Source organism: Hippocampus bargibanti, linkage group LG03 (genome assembly GCF_051943395.1).
Source record: "Hippocampus bargibanti isolate YZ-2025 linkage group LG03, ASM5194339v1, whole genome shotgun sequence".
NCBI lineage: Eukaryota > Metazoa > Chordata > Actinopteri > Syngnathiformes > Syngnathidae > Hippocampus > Hippocampus bargibanti.
The window spans coordinates 1793143-1811296 of NC_142736.1; the positions used below are offsets into that span (position 1 = coordinate 1793143).

At 39.4% G+C, this 18154-nt stretch overlaps 1 protein-coding gene, 1 long non-coding RNA gene and 1 other non-coding gene across 4 annotated transcripts; 2 read left to right on the forward strand and 1 right to left on the reverse strand.

The window, feature by feature from the left end:
• Positions 1-583: 583 nt before the first annotated feature.
• Positions 584-17329, reverse strand: LOC148899941 (myocyte-specific enhancer factor 2A-like). 2 transcript variants are annotated; one of them, XM_088991469.1, is made up of 10 exons: positions 17163-17329; positions 14339-14472; positions 10128-10331; positions 8917-9057; positions 7741-7876; positions 7526-7579; positions 6124-6239; positions 4732-4846; positions 3794-3869; positions 584-1971 (listed from the first exon to the last, which is right to left on the reverse strand). In XM_088991469.1, exons 2-10 carry the CDS (start codon positions 14390-14392, stop codon positions 1749-1751), a joined length of 1119 nt encoding a protein of 372 aa, XP_088847595.1. In that variant the 5' UTR covers positions 14393-14472; positions 17163-17329; the 3' UTR covers positions 584-1748. The 2 variants fall into 2 exon arrangements, with proteins under 2 accessions (XP_088847595.1, XP_088847594.1); XM_088991468.1 differs by having other exon boundaries at positions 14339-14476; positions 17163-17328.
• On the forward strand, positions 2275-3714 carry LOC148899942 (uncharacterized). Its single transcript, XR_016114389.1, has 5 exons — positions 2275-2364; positions 2936-2972; positions 3142-3167; positions 3396-3427; positions 3603-3714. It is a non-coding gene; the product is annotated as an uncharacterized LOC148899942 (long non-coding RNA).
• Positions 2738-2882, forward strand: LOC148899943 (small nucleolar RNA SNORA16B/SNORA16A family). Its single transcript, XR_016114598.1, has one exon. It is a non-coding gene; the product is annotated as a small nucleolar RNA SNORA16B/SNORA16A family (small nucleolar RNA).
• Positions 17330-18154: the final 825 nt, after the last annotated feature.

Genomic DNA, 18154 nt, shown 5'->3' on the forward strand with positions numbered 1-18154 from the left:
AAGTATGCAGTAATGGCACAAATGATTCATTCCCCCTTCACGTCCAATGAATATTAGTCATACCTGTGCGTTTGTTACTTTTAAATTAAACGTAAAGACTATTTATTGTTTTTGTTTTTTTGGTTATTTTGCATAGGAACTGCGACAATAACAGCTCTCCCGCCGATTTTTGTCATCTGTCGAAGGAGGTAAAGAAATATTTTTGTCAACTGTAATAACCAACTTCCCCCACTAGATTACGCTATAGTACACTAAAGCTGTGTACAATACAGTAAAAATGCCCCAAACTTCTGATCGAAAAATGCGAAACATATCGTGGAATTTGACATTCAATCGCCGATATTCAGAACTGTGAGGCAGACCCGATAATCACTGTCCACCATTTTGGAAAAAATGTACATTAACAGTATGTTAAAACAAAATGAAATCAACTAAGTAGTGATACCTTGTCTTACAAACTTAATTGGTTCCCAGACAGTGTGTCAGGCGAAAAGTGTGTATCCCCAAAAATAATTTCCCATAGGAAACCATTAAAATGAGAATAATCCATTCCCAGGTCCCCATAAAACATAATGGATGGATGTATGGATGGATTTGCCTTTATTAGTCTCGCAATGGAGAAATTTACATTTCACAGCAGCAAAGTGATGAAAGGAATGAAAGTAGAAAAACAAAGTAAACTAATTACTACTAATTTTCTACTTTCTAATTTTCTAAAATGAGAATAATCCGTTCCCAGGTCCCCATAAAACATATTTTTCTAATTTTCTAAGCCTTAAAACTACACAAAATATACCTTATTTTATGTATAATAAATGTGCTATGGTATTATAATTAAAGAAATAAACTGAACTGTATAATAAAGTCGTTTTATTTACCTTTGTGATGGTCGTTGATGGCTTGATGGAATGGAGTGGCCGGTTTCCTCAGCATTAAACACTTGATGAGGAACGTAACCTTCTTCTTTCACCAGCTTGAGGAATGATCCATTGGAGGTGCTTTTTCTGCGATGATTTTACCTTGTTCCTCATCAATTGTGTTCTGTTTATCTGGGTTGATAGCTTATTGCATCAATGTGTACAGATGGCTTGCGCGGGTTATTTGTGGAGCCTGATTGATGGGATATTTTAACCTTGCAGTCTACACTCTGCCTTTGAACTATCAAAGTTGAAATTCCCTCACTGTCGTCTGCCTGTCTCTTTAATGTTTAAACCACCCCCCCTCACTGCTGCGTTCTTGACCAATCACGTGGCTTTAACCGAAGACTGGGGGCGGGGAATAGAGGACAAACACAATTGGCTGCCATTTTGTTGTCAGAAGAACGGGCTCGTTCACGAACGACACATCACTCATTGAGGCAACTCCGTGTATGAAAAAAGTTTGTATGCCAAGGTAAAGTTCGTATGCCAAGGTAACATTTTCATAAATGTAACGTTCGTAAACCGAAAAGTTCGTAAGCCAAGGGGTTCGTAAACCGAGGTATCACTGTATGTGCTAAGACCTAAAAATAATGCAAGACCCATATTTGGTTACAACCAGCGATATATTAAAGCTAAAGTATTATGTACACAACAATAAAGATTTTTTTTTATAATTCAAATAAAATAATATCCTTATCAACCTTTTGTGGTGTGTTGAAGAAAATAATTGCAATTTTTTGGGGGGGATAGGACCTGGTGATGATTGCTTTTAGCAACCCTGAGAGCAGGAAGTGCGTCAGTTGAAGTCGCATCGTGGCAACCATTCATCTATGTGACCCAGGTGTCCATGCGAAGACGCTTCGTCGCCGCACTTTCTTCAGCCTCTGAACGAGCGACAGCCAAAGGGAGGAAGTCGGGGCGACGGCGCGGCGGATGGTCATCTCGCTGGACTGCACCCTCGGCAGGAACGGAATAGCCCCGTGGTGGAGGGGGAGAGGAGGGCTCGTCCTTGATGTTGATGTTACTGTGGGTGGTGGTGGTGATGCCTGGTCTGCAAACATGGTGTGGGTGTGGGGGGGTGTTGTTTAAAGGACAACCGATGCCACGTTTTTGTTTCATAACTGACATCAGAAAAACGTTTTATAACAGCTAAAATACCCAAAACACGCAGGATGATATTTTTAGTCAAATGCAAAACACGAATAAAAATGACTTAAAGTATCCTAAATCGGTTTTACATGCCAACCGGATCCATTTTAAGAGATTGAGTGTAAAACTACAATTCCCATCATGCATCGGAAAAGACGACAGTCCAATCAAAAGAGGCTGAATGTGACGTCACACGTCTATATAACTCCAACCCAGCTTCTCTCGCTCTCTTTTCGCCTCTCCCGAATCGCAGTGCGGTCATACAAAGACGAGACGACAAATGACGAGACGAAATGTAAGTTTACATGTTTGCCACTTTGTGACACTGCCGATCTCATGGGGGGGAAAATGAAGGTTAATTTATCGCTGACCAAAACCGATTTATTTTTAAAGGAGTAACCAATGTGCGCTAAGACTGAATGCTAAGCTAAAGCAGCATGCTTTAGAGTCGGCCATACACCACGTGGGCTATTAGCTTCTGTGAATAATTTGGCTACTTTTCAGTGTGCAGTAAGAGTTTTTTTTTGCCAAGTTAAATCTAATCTGTTTAGCGTTATTTTTTTTTTACCCCCTTGAATATCTACTAAAACGCTAACTGCATGTTTCTTCCTAGCCAAAGTATATTTTTGTGAAAACCCGTAACGTGTATAATAATCACCCCTCCCCCCTAAGGCTCCTATCGAAGCCGTTGTTGTTCTTTTTAGTGGCATTCAACGGTCAAACGGAAGCCGACAGAAAAAAACTTTCACCGACGGTCGCTGTTCAGTTGAAACGGATAACTGATGCAGCAACACATTTTGGGAAAGGATATTCTCACGATTACAATGTACACAGACGTTTACATTGTCTTTTTTTTTCCCCTGCAGATGTTAAGCTAATGCATCTGAGGACCGCAAGTCAAAGGTACGTTGATAAGGCAAAGGCAGTTTCCACCGTGTATTTCTGGCTGTGATGACATACTTGCCCTCACTGAGATCTGTGATTGTTTGTTTTATACTGAGCCACGTTAGTATCAATTACCTTAAGCGTTTGATGTAATCCCCTCTAATAATCGATTTTTTTTTTCATCTAGGGGTCCGAGTCTTCAGTGGTATTCAGGTAAATGACCAATTGGGGTTGCCTGAATGTGTATGCATGCAATCCTAAGGGACAAGTTGGTGTGTAGCTCGTGCCCTCCAAGTGCATGCTAGAACATTACGGGGCAGTCTTTGACCGCTCTGACGTTACCGTGGCAGAAGCGACCACTCAGCTATCCCACAGATCTATTGTGGTTGTATTACATTTACACAAATGGCGATTTTTGTTATAATTTTTATTTATTTTTAGGTTGTCAGGAGTTTGATGCAGACGCTTCTGAGGTGTGTAAATGACTGGTTCGTGTAATGTAAGCCCTATGTGATCTATGATGACCTTTTGTAATATGAGACTGTTGGATGAGTCTTGCGGATATGGGACTGAGCTGAAGCCTACACTACTGAAAATGAAGTATTTTTGAAATATACACATGGTTATTTTGTTTGTTTGTTTTCTCAGGTTTTTTTGGACTTCACCTGCAGTTGTTCAAGCCTTAAAATGCTGTGATGGAAATTGCGGTCCACCTGTACAACGTGTAATTTGTATTTTCTAATAAACTACATTTTCATAACTTTTGTGTTTTTCTTGGTTTGGTCACACATTCATTGAATGGTGTTGGGGTAAATTTAAGCAACGGCTAAATGACTTACCCCAGCGAGGTGGCCATCTGTTGTTGCCATGTGCTCATGGAGAAACCTGAAAGTTCTGCGCTGCTCAGTTCGTAATCTGAAACACAAAAATTTTGGTTTTGTGATTTTTTTTTTTTATTGGGATCTTTAACCTTGATTCAAAAAGTGTTTATTAAAATTTGATGTTTTTCTCGTAATACAGCATTTATTTAAAGCAACCGCACAGTCGACATTGTTAAAATGCTCACATTTCACACTAGATTTTGAAGAAAAACTTCTTGTGAGGGAAGGTAAGCCATTTAAAATAGAAACTCCATAAACCGCTATACAAAATTAGTATATGTAATACAATCCGCTTAGTCAAAAATACATCTGACCATGCGATCATATTGTCACGATCATAGCATAAGTAGCTTAGCCCGTTCATAGAGTAAAGTCTCGATATATCGATACTATTTCTATGCACGCGCGGAGAAAATTACATAGTGTCGGATATATCGATAGTCCCGGTTATATCGATGTTTTTCGGACTCCCTGGAATATCGATATAACGAGACTTTACTGTACTTCTATTTCAAAGAATAATTGATCGATTCTGATGTTTTCAATGATGCGGCTCAAGTATTCCAATGAAATGATAAACATTGAACTCGATACGCGGCACGCGGGGCCGACCTTGGCTGGTAGAATATCTCTTAGGCTCTTAATTAAATGTACAATGAATGAATGATGATGTGAAATGTAAATTTCTCCACTGTGAGACTAATAAAGGCATAGCCAATCCAATTAGCGAACTCAAATGATTTGACGAGGACTCTACTTATGAATTTTCAACAACGATTACCGATAGTAATCAAAAATTGAGCACGAATCGCAGTTCGCGAGCCGAATTAGACCACCGGGAGATGTGCAAACATGGCTAATTATGCTATGGTTGTGACGATATTCAAGCGAGTTACCGTTGTGGTAGGCAGAGTTGACGTTAGTGTAGAGCTGGTTGTGCTGAGTCATGCTCGGGGTGCTAATGGAGACCACCGGCGTGCTCAAAGTTGGACTGGAATGACAATGTTCACCCTGAAAACACAAAAAGAAGACAGGAGGGAACATCCTTACAAACATGTGTTCCCGAATGTAAATGTGTGAAATGTACATTTGTCCACTGCGAGACGAGTTACGGTAGTTAACGTGAAAATTTAAGAATCTGGTCGAAAAATCCGAACACGTTAAAGTGTCCAAACTGGCAGTTTTTCTATTTAATTGAAGTGTTTTTTTTTTTCATTTTTCCCCAAAACATTTGTGTTCGCCGAATCAAGCGTGTACAGATGTTGTCTCTAATTTGTTTAAACTTGTGGTACAATTTCTGTCCACAGAGTGTCAGTATTAACACAGCTAGATGATTCGACACTTTCCGTCCCAATGTGAGAATACAGTACAGTGATACCCTGGCTTACGCACTTAATTGGTTCCCAGACAGTGTGTAAGGCGAAAAGTGTGTATCCCAAAAAATAATTTCCCATAGTAAACCATTAAAAAAGGAATAATCTGTTCCCAGGTCTCCATAAAATATAATTTTCAACTAAATAAGCCTTAAAACTACACATAATATACCTTATTCTATGTATAATAAATGTGCTGTTTTATTGTAATGAAAGAAATACACTGCACTGTATAATAAAGTCATTTTATTTACATTTGTGATGGTCCTTGATGGCTTGATAGAATGGCATTGGAGGCGCTCCAAGTGTATCTCGAAAAGTAGTGCGAATGCCAAGGTATAATTTTCATAAATTTAACGTTCGTAAACCGAAAAATTCGTAAGGCAAGGTGTTCGTAAACTGAGGCCCCATTGTACTAATAATAATAATACATTTCATTTATAAGTGCCTTTCAAAACTCTTAAAGACACTTTACAGTCACATGATATTTTTTTTTCTGCGGGCGAGCAGCGGCAGCCACACGCGCCAGCGTTCACTCAACCCGGAAGTAACAAAAAAAAAAAAAAAAAACTAAATAAGTAATATGACAACACAAAGACAGTCATTCATCTTCAGCACTTACTGTATCCTGGTTTTGTGTTGAACCACGAAGAGTATACACTAAAATGACCACGATAAATCATTTTTTTTTATTCTAATTATAAAATAAGCAGACAAATTGGACGGATTATGAACTTTTTTTTTTTTTTACTACAGGAAGTATAACTGTGAATGTATTTGGTGTTGCCTGGATGAGGTCACTAGATATTCGAGGATACTACCTACCCCATGTGCTGGTGACAAATCAGTGATGTACATACCCCCACCCCACCCCACTACACACACACACACACACACACACACACACGTACATACCAGCGTGGCCATCCCAGATTTGGACACGGGGATGAGCACTCGCAGGTCAGACTTGCGTGCCGGCATCGGAGATTTTGGTGGGAGGGTTTTTCGAGATGATTCCACAAAGCCATTCACTAAAATTACAACCCCCCCCCAAAAAAAAGTCATATTTGTGTCATGTCCTTACTTTGCAGTAGAAGTATGAGAAAGGTGAGGAGCATGAACGTGCAACGTTTATTTCTTATAGAGGAGATCACACGGAATTATTGAGCTTGTTTGTTACATAACGGCTGCGCAAAAGGTCAGCGAGATGACGTTTTGGTCATCCAAACGGTTGTCAAAGTCAGCTTTATTGTGAAATATGCTAATACGCATGACATACAGCACAGATGAAATTACTGTTGTCTCGGACTCAGCATGAAAGGCACTTGACTTTAACAAACATAATAAACAGGAAAACGCAACTAAATCGCCAACTCCCTCTTCTGTCTTCACAGCAGCTCCCCTATTTTGTTGTTCAACTTCTTTTCATAACGTTGCTGTTGTAAATTGAAATTTCTCCATTGTGAGTCCAATAAAGTTTTTTTTAACTCATTCACTGGCACTACAGAATTTATTCGGGGATTGAAAAGCATGACGTGGAGTGCCATTTCCGAATGTGTTCTTACCATTTCTTGCATTTTAACTTGCAGAATTAGGTTAGCATAGCAATAGCATAATAATAAAAATCATCATCATCATGATAATAATAATAATACATTTAATTTATCAGAATCAGAATCATCTTTATTGCCAAGTATGTAGAAAACACAAGGAATTTGTTTCCGGTAGAACACGCTGCACTCGTATCATCGTCAAAAAAAACTGCTAAGTGGCACTATACAGTTCCATTTTGGCTACTGTTGAAAGCGCTATAAGCGCCTTTCAAAACTCTCAAGTTCACTTTACAGTCACGGGATAAGTTTTTCTGTGGGTGAGCAGCGGCAGCCACACGCGCCAGCGTTCACTAAACCCGGAAATTACTCAAATAGATAGAAATCTAGCTATCCAGCTAATAGATAGCTAACTCGGTAGATAGCTAATAGATAGCTAGCTAGCTAATAGGTAGACAGCCAGATAGCTAGATAGATAGCTAATAGACAGAAAATAGATAGCTATCGAGGTAGCCAGCTAGGTAGTCAGCTAGATAGCGAAAAAGCTAGTATACACATGATGTAATGAGAACCATTTAACTAAATGTATGAAATCCGTTAAGGATTTAAAAACGTGACTAACTTTAAAACTTGATATTCTATGTGTCCCGCAATTTGAGTGAAAATGACAAAAACCCTGGCACTGGATGGACACATTTTTGCACATCATCTCGCAGTGAATGAGTTAAAATTGTTGAGTGAGTGTACGTGTGTCAAAAAAAACATACCATCTGATCCAGATCCGTTCTGCAGCATCAAACTTGAACCGCTGTGCATCGGACCTAATCACAAACTACAAATGAGCGCATTCCTGGTGCCACACACACACACACCAGATTCATATTCAAACAATAACGTCAACTGTCGCCAATGTGATTCCATCACATACCGATTGCCAAAACGTGAGTAACAAACCAACAAATCAAGGAACCGCTTGGCACACCTGTGTTGTTGGTGCTGGTGGACCTTTGCGTTGCGTGGACGTTCCTGTGGAGGTGAACGGGCTGAGACGTCATCGCTCGCATTCGTACGTCGCCGCTTCCTCCATCGATGAAGTCATGCTGTGGCGGATTTGACGACTACGGACAGGTGACAGCAAGGCGTCAGTGACTATTGCGTGACTCAATAATGACGAACTCCCCCCCTACTTACGAACATTCGAGTTAAGAACAACGGTATATATGAACATTTTTGTTGTAAGATATGTAGTATTCTCTCCAGTTGTACATGTACATAGCTTTACAGAGCAGATATTTTATTAAATGTTTATACTTATACAAGCCTGAAACATATTTATATCAACTTTAAACATACTTATATTAGCCTTAAATATACATTCCATACAAAATAATGCATTGAAGCAACTTACGAACAAATTCGCCTTATGGAACAAATTCACCTTACGAAGGAATTCGCCTTACGAACAAATTCGCCTGATGAGCGAATTCACCTTACGAACGAATTCACCTTATGGACAAATTCACCTTACGGACAAAATCACCTTATGAACGAATTCACCTTACGGACGAATTCACCTTCCGGGCGCATTCGCCTTCCAGACGCATTCGCCTTACAGACGAATTCGCCTTACGAACAAATTCGCCTTACGAACAAATTCGCCTTACGGACAAATTCGCCTTCCAGACGAATACGCCTTGCGAACGAATTCACCTCACACACGAATTCACCTCACGGACAAATTCACCTTATGAACGAATTCACCTTATGAACGAATTCACCTAATGAACGAATTCACTTAATGAACAAATTCACCTTACGAACGAATTCACCTTACGAACAAATTCACCTTACGAACAAATTCGCCTTACGGACAAATTCGCCTTACGGACAAATTCGCCTTCCGAATGAATTCACCTCACACACGAATTCACCTTATGAATGAATTCACCTTATGAATGAATTCACCTAATGAACGAATTCACCTAACGAACGAATTCACCTTACGAACGAATTCACCTTACGGACAAATTCACCTTACGAACAAATTCACCTTACGAACAAATTCACCTTATGAACGAATTCACCTGACGAACGATCGTTCGGAACGTATCTCGTTCGTAAGTTGGACAGCGTCTGTATATGATTTGAGTTCACTCACCATCTTGTGGTTCCTGATCATGTGGTCAAAGTCGTCGTTGATCTTTTTGTATTTTGCTTCAGTGTTTGGCGTCAAGGCATAGGTGGCGCCGTCGGCCGCGTCCGGGCTTTCGCATCCTCGTTGCTCTTTCTTGTTCAGTGCCTTGTGAGGGGAGGGGGAAAAAATGGCTGAAATTGACATGAAGGTTGCAATACATGATGACAAAATCAAACTCAAGCGGGATGGTCAGCAAATGTTTTTTTTTTTTTTTTTTTTTTACGACGACAAAGAAAGCCGGACTCGAATGTCAGTGCTTTGCAAATGTTTCCATCCTCCATGTAAAACCACGTCCGGGCGTCACGCTAACAAGAGATACATGCAAGCAAATGAAGACGAGAGCGGTTGACACAGGTGCTTTCTTGTGGTAAACGTCAGCGTAACGGCTGAATCGCAAATTTGAGCAAAATATGATCCTGGAGTTGCTGGTTTGTTTTTAAATCCAGCAAGCATTTATATTTTAAGAGTCTATAATATTGTATACAATATAATATATATACAATACAATATTAGCTATAATATAATATTGAAGTGCTTTTTTTTTCTCCTTGAAAAATGCATTATGAATGCTATTTTTGTTCATTAATCTCAATAAATAATCATTTCATTGAACTACGGTGATGAATAAAAGAATAAAAATAGATAACATAGATGACATTTTGCTTGTAGATAATGAATTCGAAAGACAAGTTGTAAACAATACTATATATTTGTTAATTATTAGCATAAATGTGTTTTTCGTGGATTTTTATCATTTATCGATTGTATTTTATTGTAATAGATGAATTAATTAATTAAATACAGTAAAGTCTCGTTATATCGATATTCAAGGGAGTCCGAAAAAATATCGATATAACCGGGACTATCGATATATCCGACCCTGTTTGCATGTAATTTTCTCCGTGCGTGCATAGAAATAGTATCGATATAACCGGGACTATCGATATATCCGATATCGATATAACGAGACTTTACTGTACATCAAATTTTACACATGCAATAAGTTTGTAATTATTTTATTTGGTCACTGACATCAGTTCTGACAATATTTAAGTTTATTTTCTAAAAGGAAACGAGGCCCTTGAGCACAAACGTTTACCCTGGAGACACGGCGGTAGCGTCGCCCCTACCTGAAAAATGATCCCCACCCCCCCAAAAAAAAGATATTGTCCCACCTCCACAATGTCGGCGTTGGTCCTGCTCTCGTGCGGCTCGTTGTACTCGGTATACTTGAGCAGCACCTTGTCCATATCGGTGCTGGCGTACTGGAAGAGCTTGTTGGTGCCGTTGAAGACGATCAGGGCGATTTCGCAATCGCAAAGTACGCTCAACTCGTAGGCCTTTTTCATCAATCCGAACTTTCTCTTCGTGAACGTCACCTGCGAGGACACCGATCGACATTAATACTCGGGATTCTCACGGGATGGAACATTTGGGAAGTAATCGATGTTGGACTGAATTGATATGATTAGATTGAGTGTTATTTTAAAGATGTATAAATGTCAATGCTTTTTTATGTAAAATCAAGTCCACGATTATGATTAGCAGATTCCCCTTTTCCTTCAAAATTAATGATAATAGTAATAGCAATAGCGATAACAATAACGCTAATAATAATAATAGATATAATAATAATAATAATAATAATAATAATAATAATAATAATAATAATAATAATAATAATAATAATAGCAATAATAATAATAATCACAACAACAACAATAATAATAATAATCATAATAATAATAAGCACCTTTCGAAACTCTCAAGGTCACTTTACAGTCACAGGATGAGTTTTTCTGTGGGTAAGCAGCGGCAGCAAAAAAAATAATAATAAGGAAGGCAAAGTGTGTAAATTTAGACGAGGAGAACATAAATACACATCCAAGCCAATATCCAGCTGAGCCAAGATAAACTTTTGATTGGCTGTAAACACCACTTCATCCCTTACCGCAGAGTCCATAACTTCCTTCGCACAAGGCAAGCAACAAGTAATGAATCAATATTATTATAATTCATCATGTCTTGTACATTTCGTAACAAGATATTTGCATTGTGCACGTTGTCGAAAATAAATAGAAACGTTGTATAGAATGAACTTAGCGGAACGGCGGCTAATGTTTAGCATGTCTGCCATGGATAGATGAAAAAAATGATTTATGAATTTGTTTCACACATTAAAATATTTTAATAATAAGAATCCATTTCATTTCTAAGCGCCTTTCAAAACTCACAAGGTCATTTTACAGTCACAGTTTTTCTGCGGGTGAGAAGCGGCAGCCACATGCGCCAGCGTTCACTCAACCCGGAAGTAACTCAAATAGATAGAGAGCTAGCCAGCTAGCTAACAGATAAGCTAATAGATAGCCATCTAGACAGTTAGCTAACTAGCCAGATAGCCATATAGCTAATAAATAGCCAGCTACATAGCTAGCCAGATAGCTAATAATAATAATACATTTCATTTCTAAGCGCCATTCAAAACTCTCAAGATAGCAAATAGATAGCCAACTGGGTAGTTAGCTAATATTATATAGCAAATACATTGCCAGCTAGGTAGCTAGCTAATAGATAGAAAATGGATAGCAAATAGATAGCTAGCTAGGTAGCTAGACAGATAGCTAATAGAAAGCTAATCGATAGCAAAAGGATAGCCAGCTATGTAGCTAGCTAATAGATAGCAAATGGATAGCAAATAGATAGGTAGCTAGACAGATAGCTAATAGAAAGCTAATCGATTGCAAAAGGATAACCAGCTATGTAGCTAGCTAAGAGATAGCAAATGGATAGCAAATAACTCGTTCACTGCCAGACGATGTGCAAAAAGGCGTCCACTCCAGTGCCAGGGTTTTTGTCATTCTCACTCGAGTTTTAGGACGACATACACATTCAATTCAGCGTAAGAAACTTTAGACTCTCTTCTTTCATCAGAAAAAATAGTTAATTCCTAAGTTATATGTGTCTGGAGCTTGAAATTGGGGTAGCTGTACAAAATACAATACAATACAATACAATACAATACAATACATACATATTGATTCATCTAACAATAGCTGAAGCTGGAACAAAGCGCTAACATGGACAAAGGGCAAACGCTGCCCCCTCGCGGAAGGTAAAAACATTGCCAGAGGTCTGACCAGCGCTTTATCGGCACACCCCCCCCCCCCCCCCCCCCCCCCCCCCCGCAAGGAAAAAAAAACTAAACCTGAACAAATTCGGGAATGGCAGCGAAAGAGTTAAGATATGAAAACTCATTTTAGGTCTAAAATACACCCATGGAAACAATGTCATCTGCATTTTTAGCTAGCTTAGCAAGATGAGCTTAGTATTGTGGCAGAGCAGGTTATTATATACTTTGTACATTTGCTATCTATTGGCTAGCTACCTAGCTGGCTATCTATTAGCTATCTGGCTAGCTAGCTAGCTATACAGCTGGCTATTTATTAACTATATGGCTATCTAGCTAGTTAACTAACTGTCGAGCTGGCTATCTAGTTAGCTATTGTTCTATCTATTTGAGTTACTTCCGGGTTGGTGCGTGTGGCTGCCGCAGAAAAACTGATCCTGTGACTGTAAAGTGACCTTGAGAGTTTTGAAAGGTGCTTATAAATTAAATGTATTATTATTATTATTATTATTATTATTATTAAAAAAATGCTGTATTACAAGACAGCTAAAGCGACATTCCTGAAATAGGGAAGAAGGAGTGTCGGCTCCTCTAGCCATGGAGACGCTGCGTTCCAGACGTGCAAACATTAAAACACAAACACATATTTATTTCCCCGGCCGCGTGGCTATTTACAGCGCCGGCCGCTACCTCTCTCGCAGACAGGCCGCCGTTTGTTAGCCGATATATTTAGCTAACGTCGCACCGCGTGGGATTCCGGCGGCCGGCGTGAAACTCGGCGGCAGACGTCCGGGAGAGAAGAAGGAAGAGTTGTGCGTCCCGCCCTGAAAATGACAGGGTGCCGGCTAACCCCTAAATTAGCGTCCTTCCCGCTCAAAACGTTAAGAGCCCACAGAAGGATCCTTGAGGGATTCCTTTGCAAAACATACCGAGTATTTGCTGTACTACTTTTAACAGCGACATCAACAAGTTAATTAGCGCCAAAACCACAAGCAATCACGTTGACATTTTTTTGGCTTGGATGTAACACTTGTTTACATTACGGAATGGAGCTTAAAGGACAACCGACACCTCTGGACAAGTTGCGTCCATAATTTGTAAAATGGCTTCAAATCACTTCTACTGAGCGCATTTTACAAAGGTTCCACCGCATGTAGCTATATTTGACGTTTTAAGACTGGCGCTGAATATTCAGGAAGTCTTGTTTTCGAGTTGATAACGATGCCTGACGTGACGTCACGGAGGGAACGCCCCTGACCGAGAAAGCGAAACACATTGCATTTTGGGTATTTTTTTCATCTGAAAACACCGTGTTGATGGCGAAATTAGAAGGAAAACTACATAAATAACATGATGGTGAATCGTTGTGTGTTGCACCAAGACTACTATTTGATACTAGTTGACACAAATTCCCAGCGGACAAATCAGCTCATTTCCAACGTAGCTCGTGCGCCATCTTGTGCATTTTCTAGGACGCTACAATGCAGTCCAGACGCCTCAAAATGATCCGGAAGGACTTCTTTAATCGATTGCAAACATTTATGCTTTCCTCTTCAGAACTTATGAATCATATTTATAACTGGATGAGTAACAAGAAAGCATCTTCTCCCAATCTGAACTCTCTGAAGCCATTGTTTTGATTCTGGAGCAAGGCAGTTTGTGAAGCAGTATCCTGGCGTGATGTCATGAACAAAGGGGCGGGACTTTCTGAATCTCCCTAGTTTCGAGCTCAACTGCCTTTGTTATCAATTTTGCTCATATGCTAGCTATCTAGCTATTTGCTATCTATTTGCTCTCTATTAGCTAGCTGGCTGGCTATCTGGCTAGCTATCTATTAGCTGGCTGGCTATCTAATTAGCTATCTGGCTAACTTTCTATTCGCTATGTATTAGCTAGCTAGCTTTCTATCTATTTGAGTTACTTCCGCGTTGAGTGAACGCCGGCGCGTGTGGCTGCCGCTGCTCACCCGAAGAAAAACTTATCCTGTGACTGTAAAGTGACCTTGAGAGTTTTGAAAGGCACTTATAAATTAAATGTATTATTATTATTTTGTGGCAGTTTTGGAACATTTTAAGTCATTTTTATTGGTGTTTTGCATGTGACTAAAAATATCAGCCTGCGTGTTTTGAGTATTTTAGAAACTATAAAACGTTTTTCTGATGTCAGTTAGGAAACAAAAAAATGGTGTCGGATGTCCTTTAAGAATGCGCCGGTTGCACATCCCGAATAACGAATCAACGGAAACCAAAAGGTACTAACCTGCCGGTTCCTTTCATCCACGATACGGGTGATTTGGATCTTCTTCCGCCCCATCTTCCAAATAAATAAAATCACCGGAGAAGGAACGAGCAGTCGAGGTGGTCCTCAAAGCATGGTCTCAACGGAGGTGCAACCTGTCTGGACACACATTGTGACGTTAGATTTTTTTTTTTTTGCTGGCGATGGAGTAGTTTTCACCACCTTTCTTTGAGTGCAGACGTGGTTTGTTATCGAGTGGAGTACTTTTGCTTTTTTTGGGGCCGAAAATGATCCCAACACAGGCGAGGGTGAAGCCGAAGAGGACACAAAAGAAAATAACGGTCGAGCAGAAGGAGATCATCGAAAAACACGAACGAGGTGACTTAGCGTACCAGTATGCTAAGTCGACCATTGCTACCGTTCTGAAGAACATGGAAGCTATTACGGATGTTTCTGTGTTGTCTCAGCAACGGTCTCAGGCAATAGAAGAGCTTGAAAAACTTGTGTTGATTTGGATTAAATCTGGCTAGCTAAATAGCTATCTAGCACGCTGGCTAGCTATCTACCTCGCTGGCTATTGGCTATCTGTTGGATAGCTGGCTACCTTTCTATCTTTTTGAGTTACTTCCATGTTGACGCGGCTGGCGCGTGTGGCTGCCTCTGCTCACCCACAGGAAAAAAAGTGACTGTTAAGTGACCATGAGAGTTTTGAAAGGCGCTTATAAATGAAATGTATTATTATTATTATTATTATTATTATTATTATTCACAAAAAGCAGCAAGCAGGGGACAGTGTGAGTGAGGGTATTATCGCCGAGAAAGCACCGCAACTTCACTCGGATTTCATCAAGAGGCAACTACATCAACAACCATCACAAAGGTAAATAAAACGACTTTATTATATAGTACAGTTTATTTCTCAAATTATAATGCAATAGCATATTTATTATACATAAAATAATGTATATTTTGTGTAGTTTTAAGGCTTATTTAGTCGAAAATTATGTTTTATTATGACCTCGGAACAGATTATTCTCATTTTTAATGGTTTCTTATGGGAAATAAATGTTTGGGAGACGAACTTTTTGCCTTACACACAATTTCTGGGAACCAATTAAGTTCGTAAGCTGAAGTATCACTGTATTCTGAAATATCCACGGTAGCAAAGCATATTGCTCGCCGTTTTAAAACTGCCAACACCCTCTTTAATGTGAAAAAAGAAAAGCCTGGGATTTTATTTTGAGGTCATATTACCCAGCCCTAAATGTTGCTGATGTCTCAGATTTTCCCACTGATGTCATGACGGCGGTGCAGATGTGTGGTGTACTCGCATCACTTTTAAATTATACATTTGTTGTTGTTGGTTTTTTTTTTTTTTTGTCAGAGGATTAGTGTGTCCTCAAACTTGACCGCATGAGAGAAAACGTGTCACGTGAAACATGTCATGTAATTAGCATCATTTAAAATAATAATAGATTATAAAACAATAATAACACTCCCGGAAAATGCCCTGTGATTGGCTGGCGACCAGGTCAGGGTGTAGCCCGTGACCTTCATGGGGATAAAGCGGTTCAGCTCATGGATGGATGTTTCATATTTTGTTAGTTTCAAAATAAAATGAACAAGAAAAACACAACAAAATGGAGTGTCAATGGATTTCCGCATCTACCAAAAAAATCCCACTAAAAATAAATAAAATCTAATAAAAAAAAGTGTAAAATATGTACTGTTCGACCACGAAATGAGCCAAAAAAAAATATATCACATTTTCTTTTTCGTTTTATTGTTCTCCATCTGAGGTTATTTTGTAAAATGTACTCAACAAAAATAAATAAATAAAGCAAAATCAGATCAGCTGATATTTTTAATGTAGATTTTATGATTGACAATAATGATTGATCTCACAGACCTGAAAAATGATATTATTGATTAAATCCATAAATGATGATATTACCACCAAGGTGTTTTCCACAAAAACGTTGATGCGGGCAGTAACTGTTAAAATGTTTGCCCATACCTTTCAATATGTAACCTATTTGCTATTTATTAGCTGTCTAACTAGCTATCCATTAGTCATCTCTTAGCTAGCTAGCTAACGTGATCTATTTGAGTTATTCCCGGTTGAGCTGGCGACCTAGCTAGCTATCTATTAGCTGTCTAATAGTTGGTGTCGGACGGTTCGCTTCTTATCCAAGAAGTTTCGTCAGCAAACTAAAGTCTTACTGGTAGTTTCGGCCATGTCTGGACAGCAGGGATATATATAGAGCCAAAACTACCAGTAAGACTTTAGATTTCTGACGAAGCTTCTTGGATAAGAAGTGAAATGTCAGACGCCTTCAAAGAAGTACAGATGACGGCTGAAGAAACCTTTTCATCGAAATGAAGCCATACCAATAAAAATATGTGATATTGTGTATTTTTTACACGAGTAATTCATTTTTCACATAAGTTTACATGATTTTTAGTAGTTAATTAAAGCAACAACAAAAACAGAGGAGCCATTTGGGAGCCAAAATAGCCGGATCTTTTTAGTGAACCTAGCCAGAAGAACCGGCTCTCTGAAAAGAGACTGAATTCCCATCACTACTATGAAGCTAACGCAGCTGGCTGTCTAGTCTGGTGTTTTGATCCAAACCAAAGTTGCTTTAAAGTACCCAGAACGACATATTCGACAAAGTGACTTAAAAAAAAAGTCCAAAGCGAATTCCTCAAAACATGTTGGAACTTCCGAACAACGCGTTCCAGACGTCAGCAGTCGATTACAAACGCTTTTGTTTTTTCGCCATAAATAGTTGACACACTCACAAGAATATCTAAGCAGGAAAGTGGACTCATGTTCACTCACCTTCGCCCACTTTCGACGAAGAAGATGAAGGAGATGAAGGGAGGAAGGAGGAAGGACGAAGAATAAGAAGGAAAAAGAGTCAACGGGTGGGAGGAGGCGACTCTACCGGCTAAACGCTCACATCCTCCCCGCCCGAGGAAACTCCCGCTCGGCCTACAAACCGCGCCCACACCGCTGTCATCTCCTTGTTGTGATGGGAATTCCGGCTCTTTTCAGAGAGCCGGTTCTTTAGCCTCGCTCACAAAAAAAGATCCGGCTCTTATGGCTCCAAAATGGCTCCTCAGTTTTTTTTTGTTGCTTAAACTAATTATCTACCCCGAAAAAAATCATGTAAAATGATGTGAAAAACTAATTACTCATGTAAAAAACATTATATCAAATATTTTTATTTATGTGGTTTGATTTATATGTGCACAGAGAGCATCCACAAATTTTCACTTTCCCTGTTCTTACTCTGATCTGAAGATCAGCTGTCACTAATTTGCTTTTCATATTAATAATGCTATCATACCAACTAGTAAAAAAAAATATAATTGAATAATAATAACAGCCTAATGTCATAACATTTGTCCACCTGTCGACGCCACTCCCCCACTGCTGCGTGTCTGTAATTCTCCCCTCCCTCCTCTAACACGGATATCGACCAATCACGCGCGGCTTTAACCGAAGACAGGGGAATAGAGAACAAAAAAAGTCGGCTCTCATTTCCGGCTCCTTGTTAGGAAGCGGCTCTCTTCGTTCACTTCAGAGATCCGGCTCGTTCGCGAACTACACATCACTATCTACTTGATTCCACGACAGTGTCACCTCCACTTCCACCGATTGAAGTACTCGACGTTACTCAGAGTTGTACAGTATTGCTTTCAAAACGATGATATATATATTCTACTCTTCTTTTTAACAGCAACAGTACCATACCAAACCATAATTTTGATTCCAGGAGTTAAACATAGACGCGATGGGGAAAATGTGTTGTAATGAAGTAAAAGTAA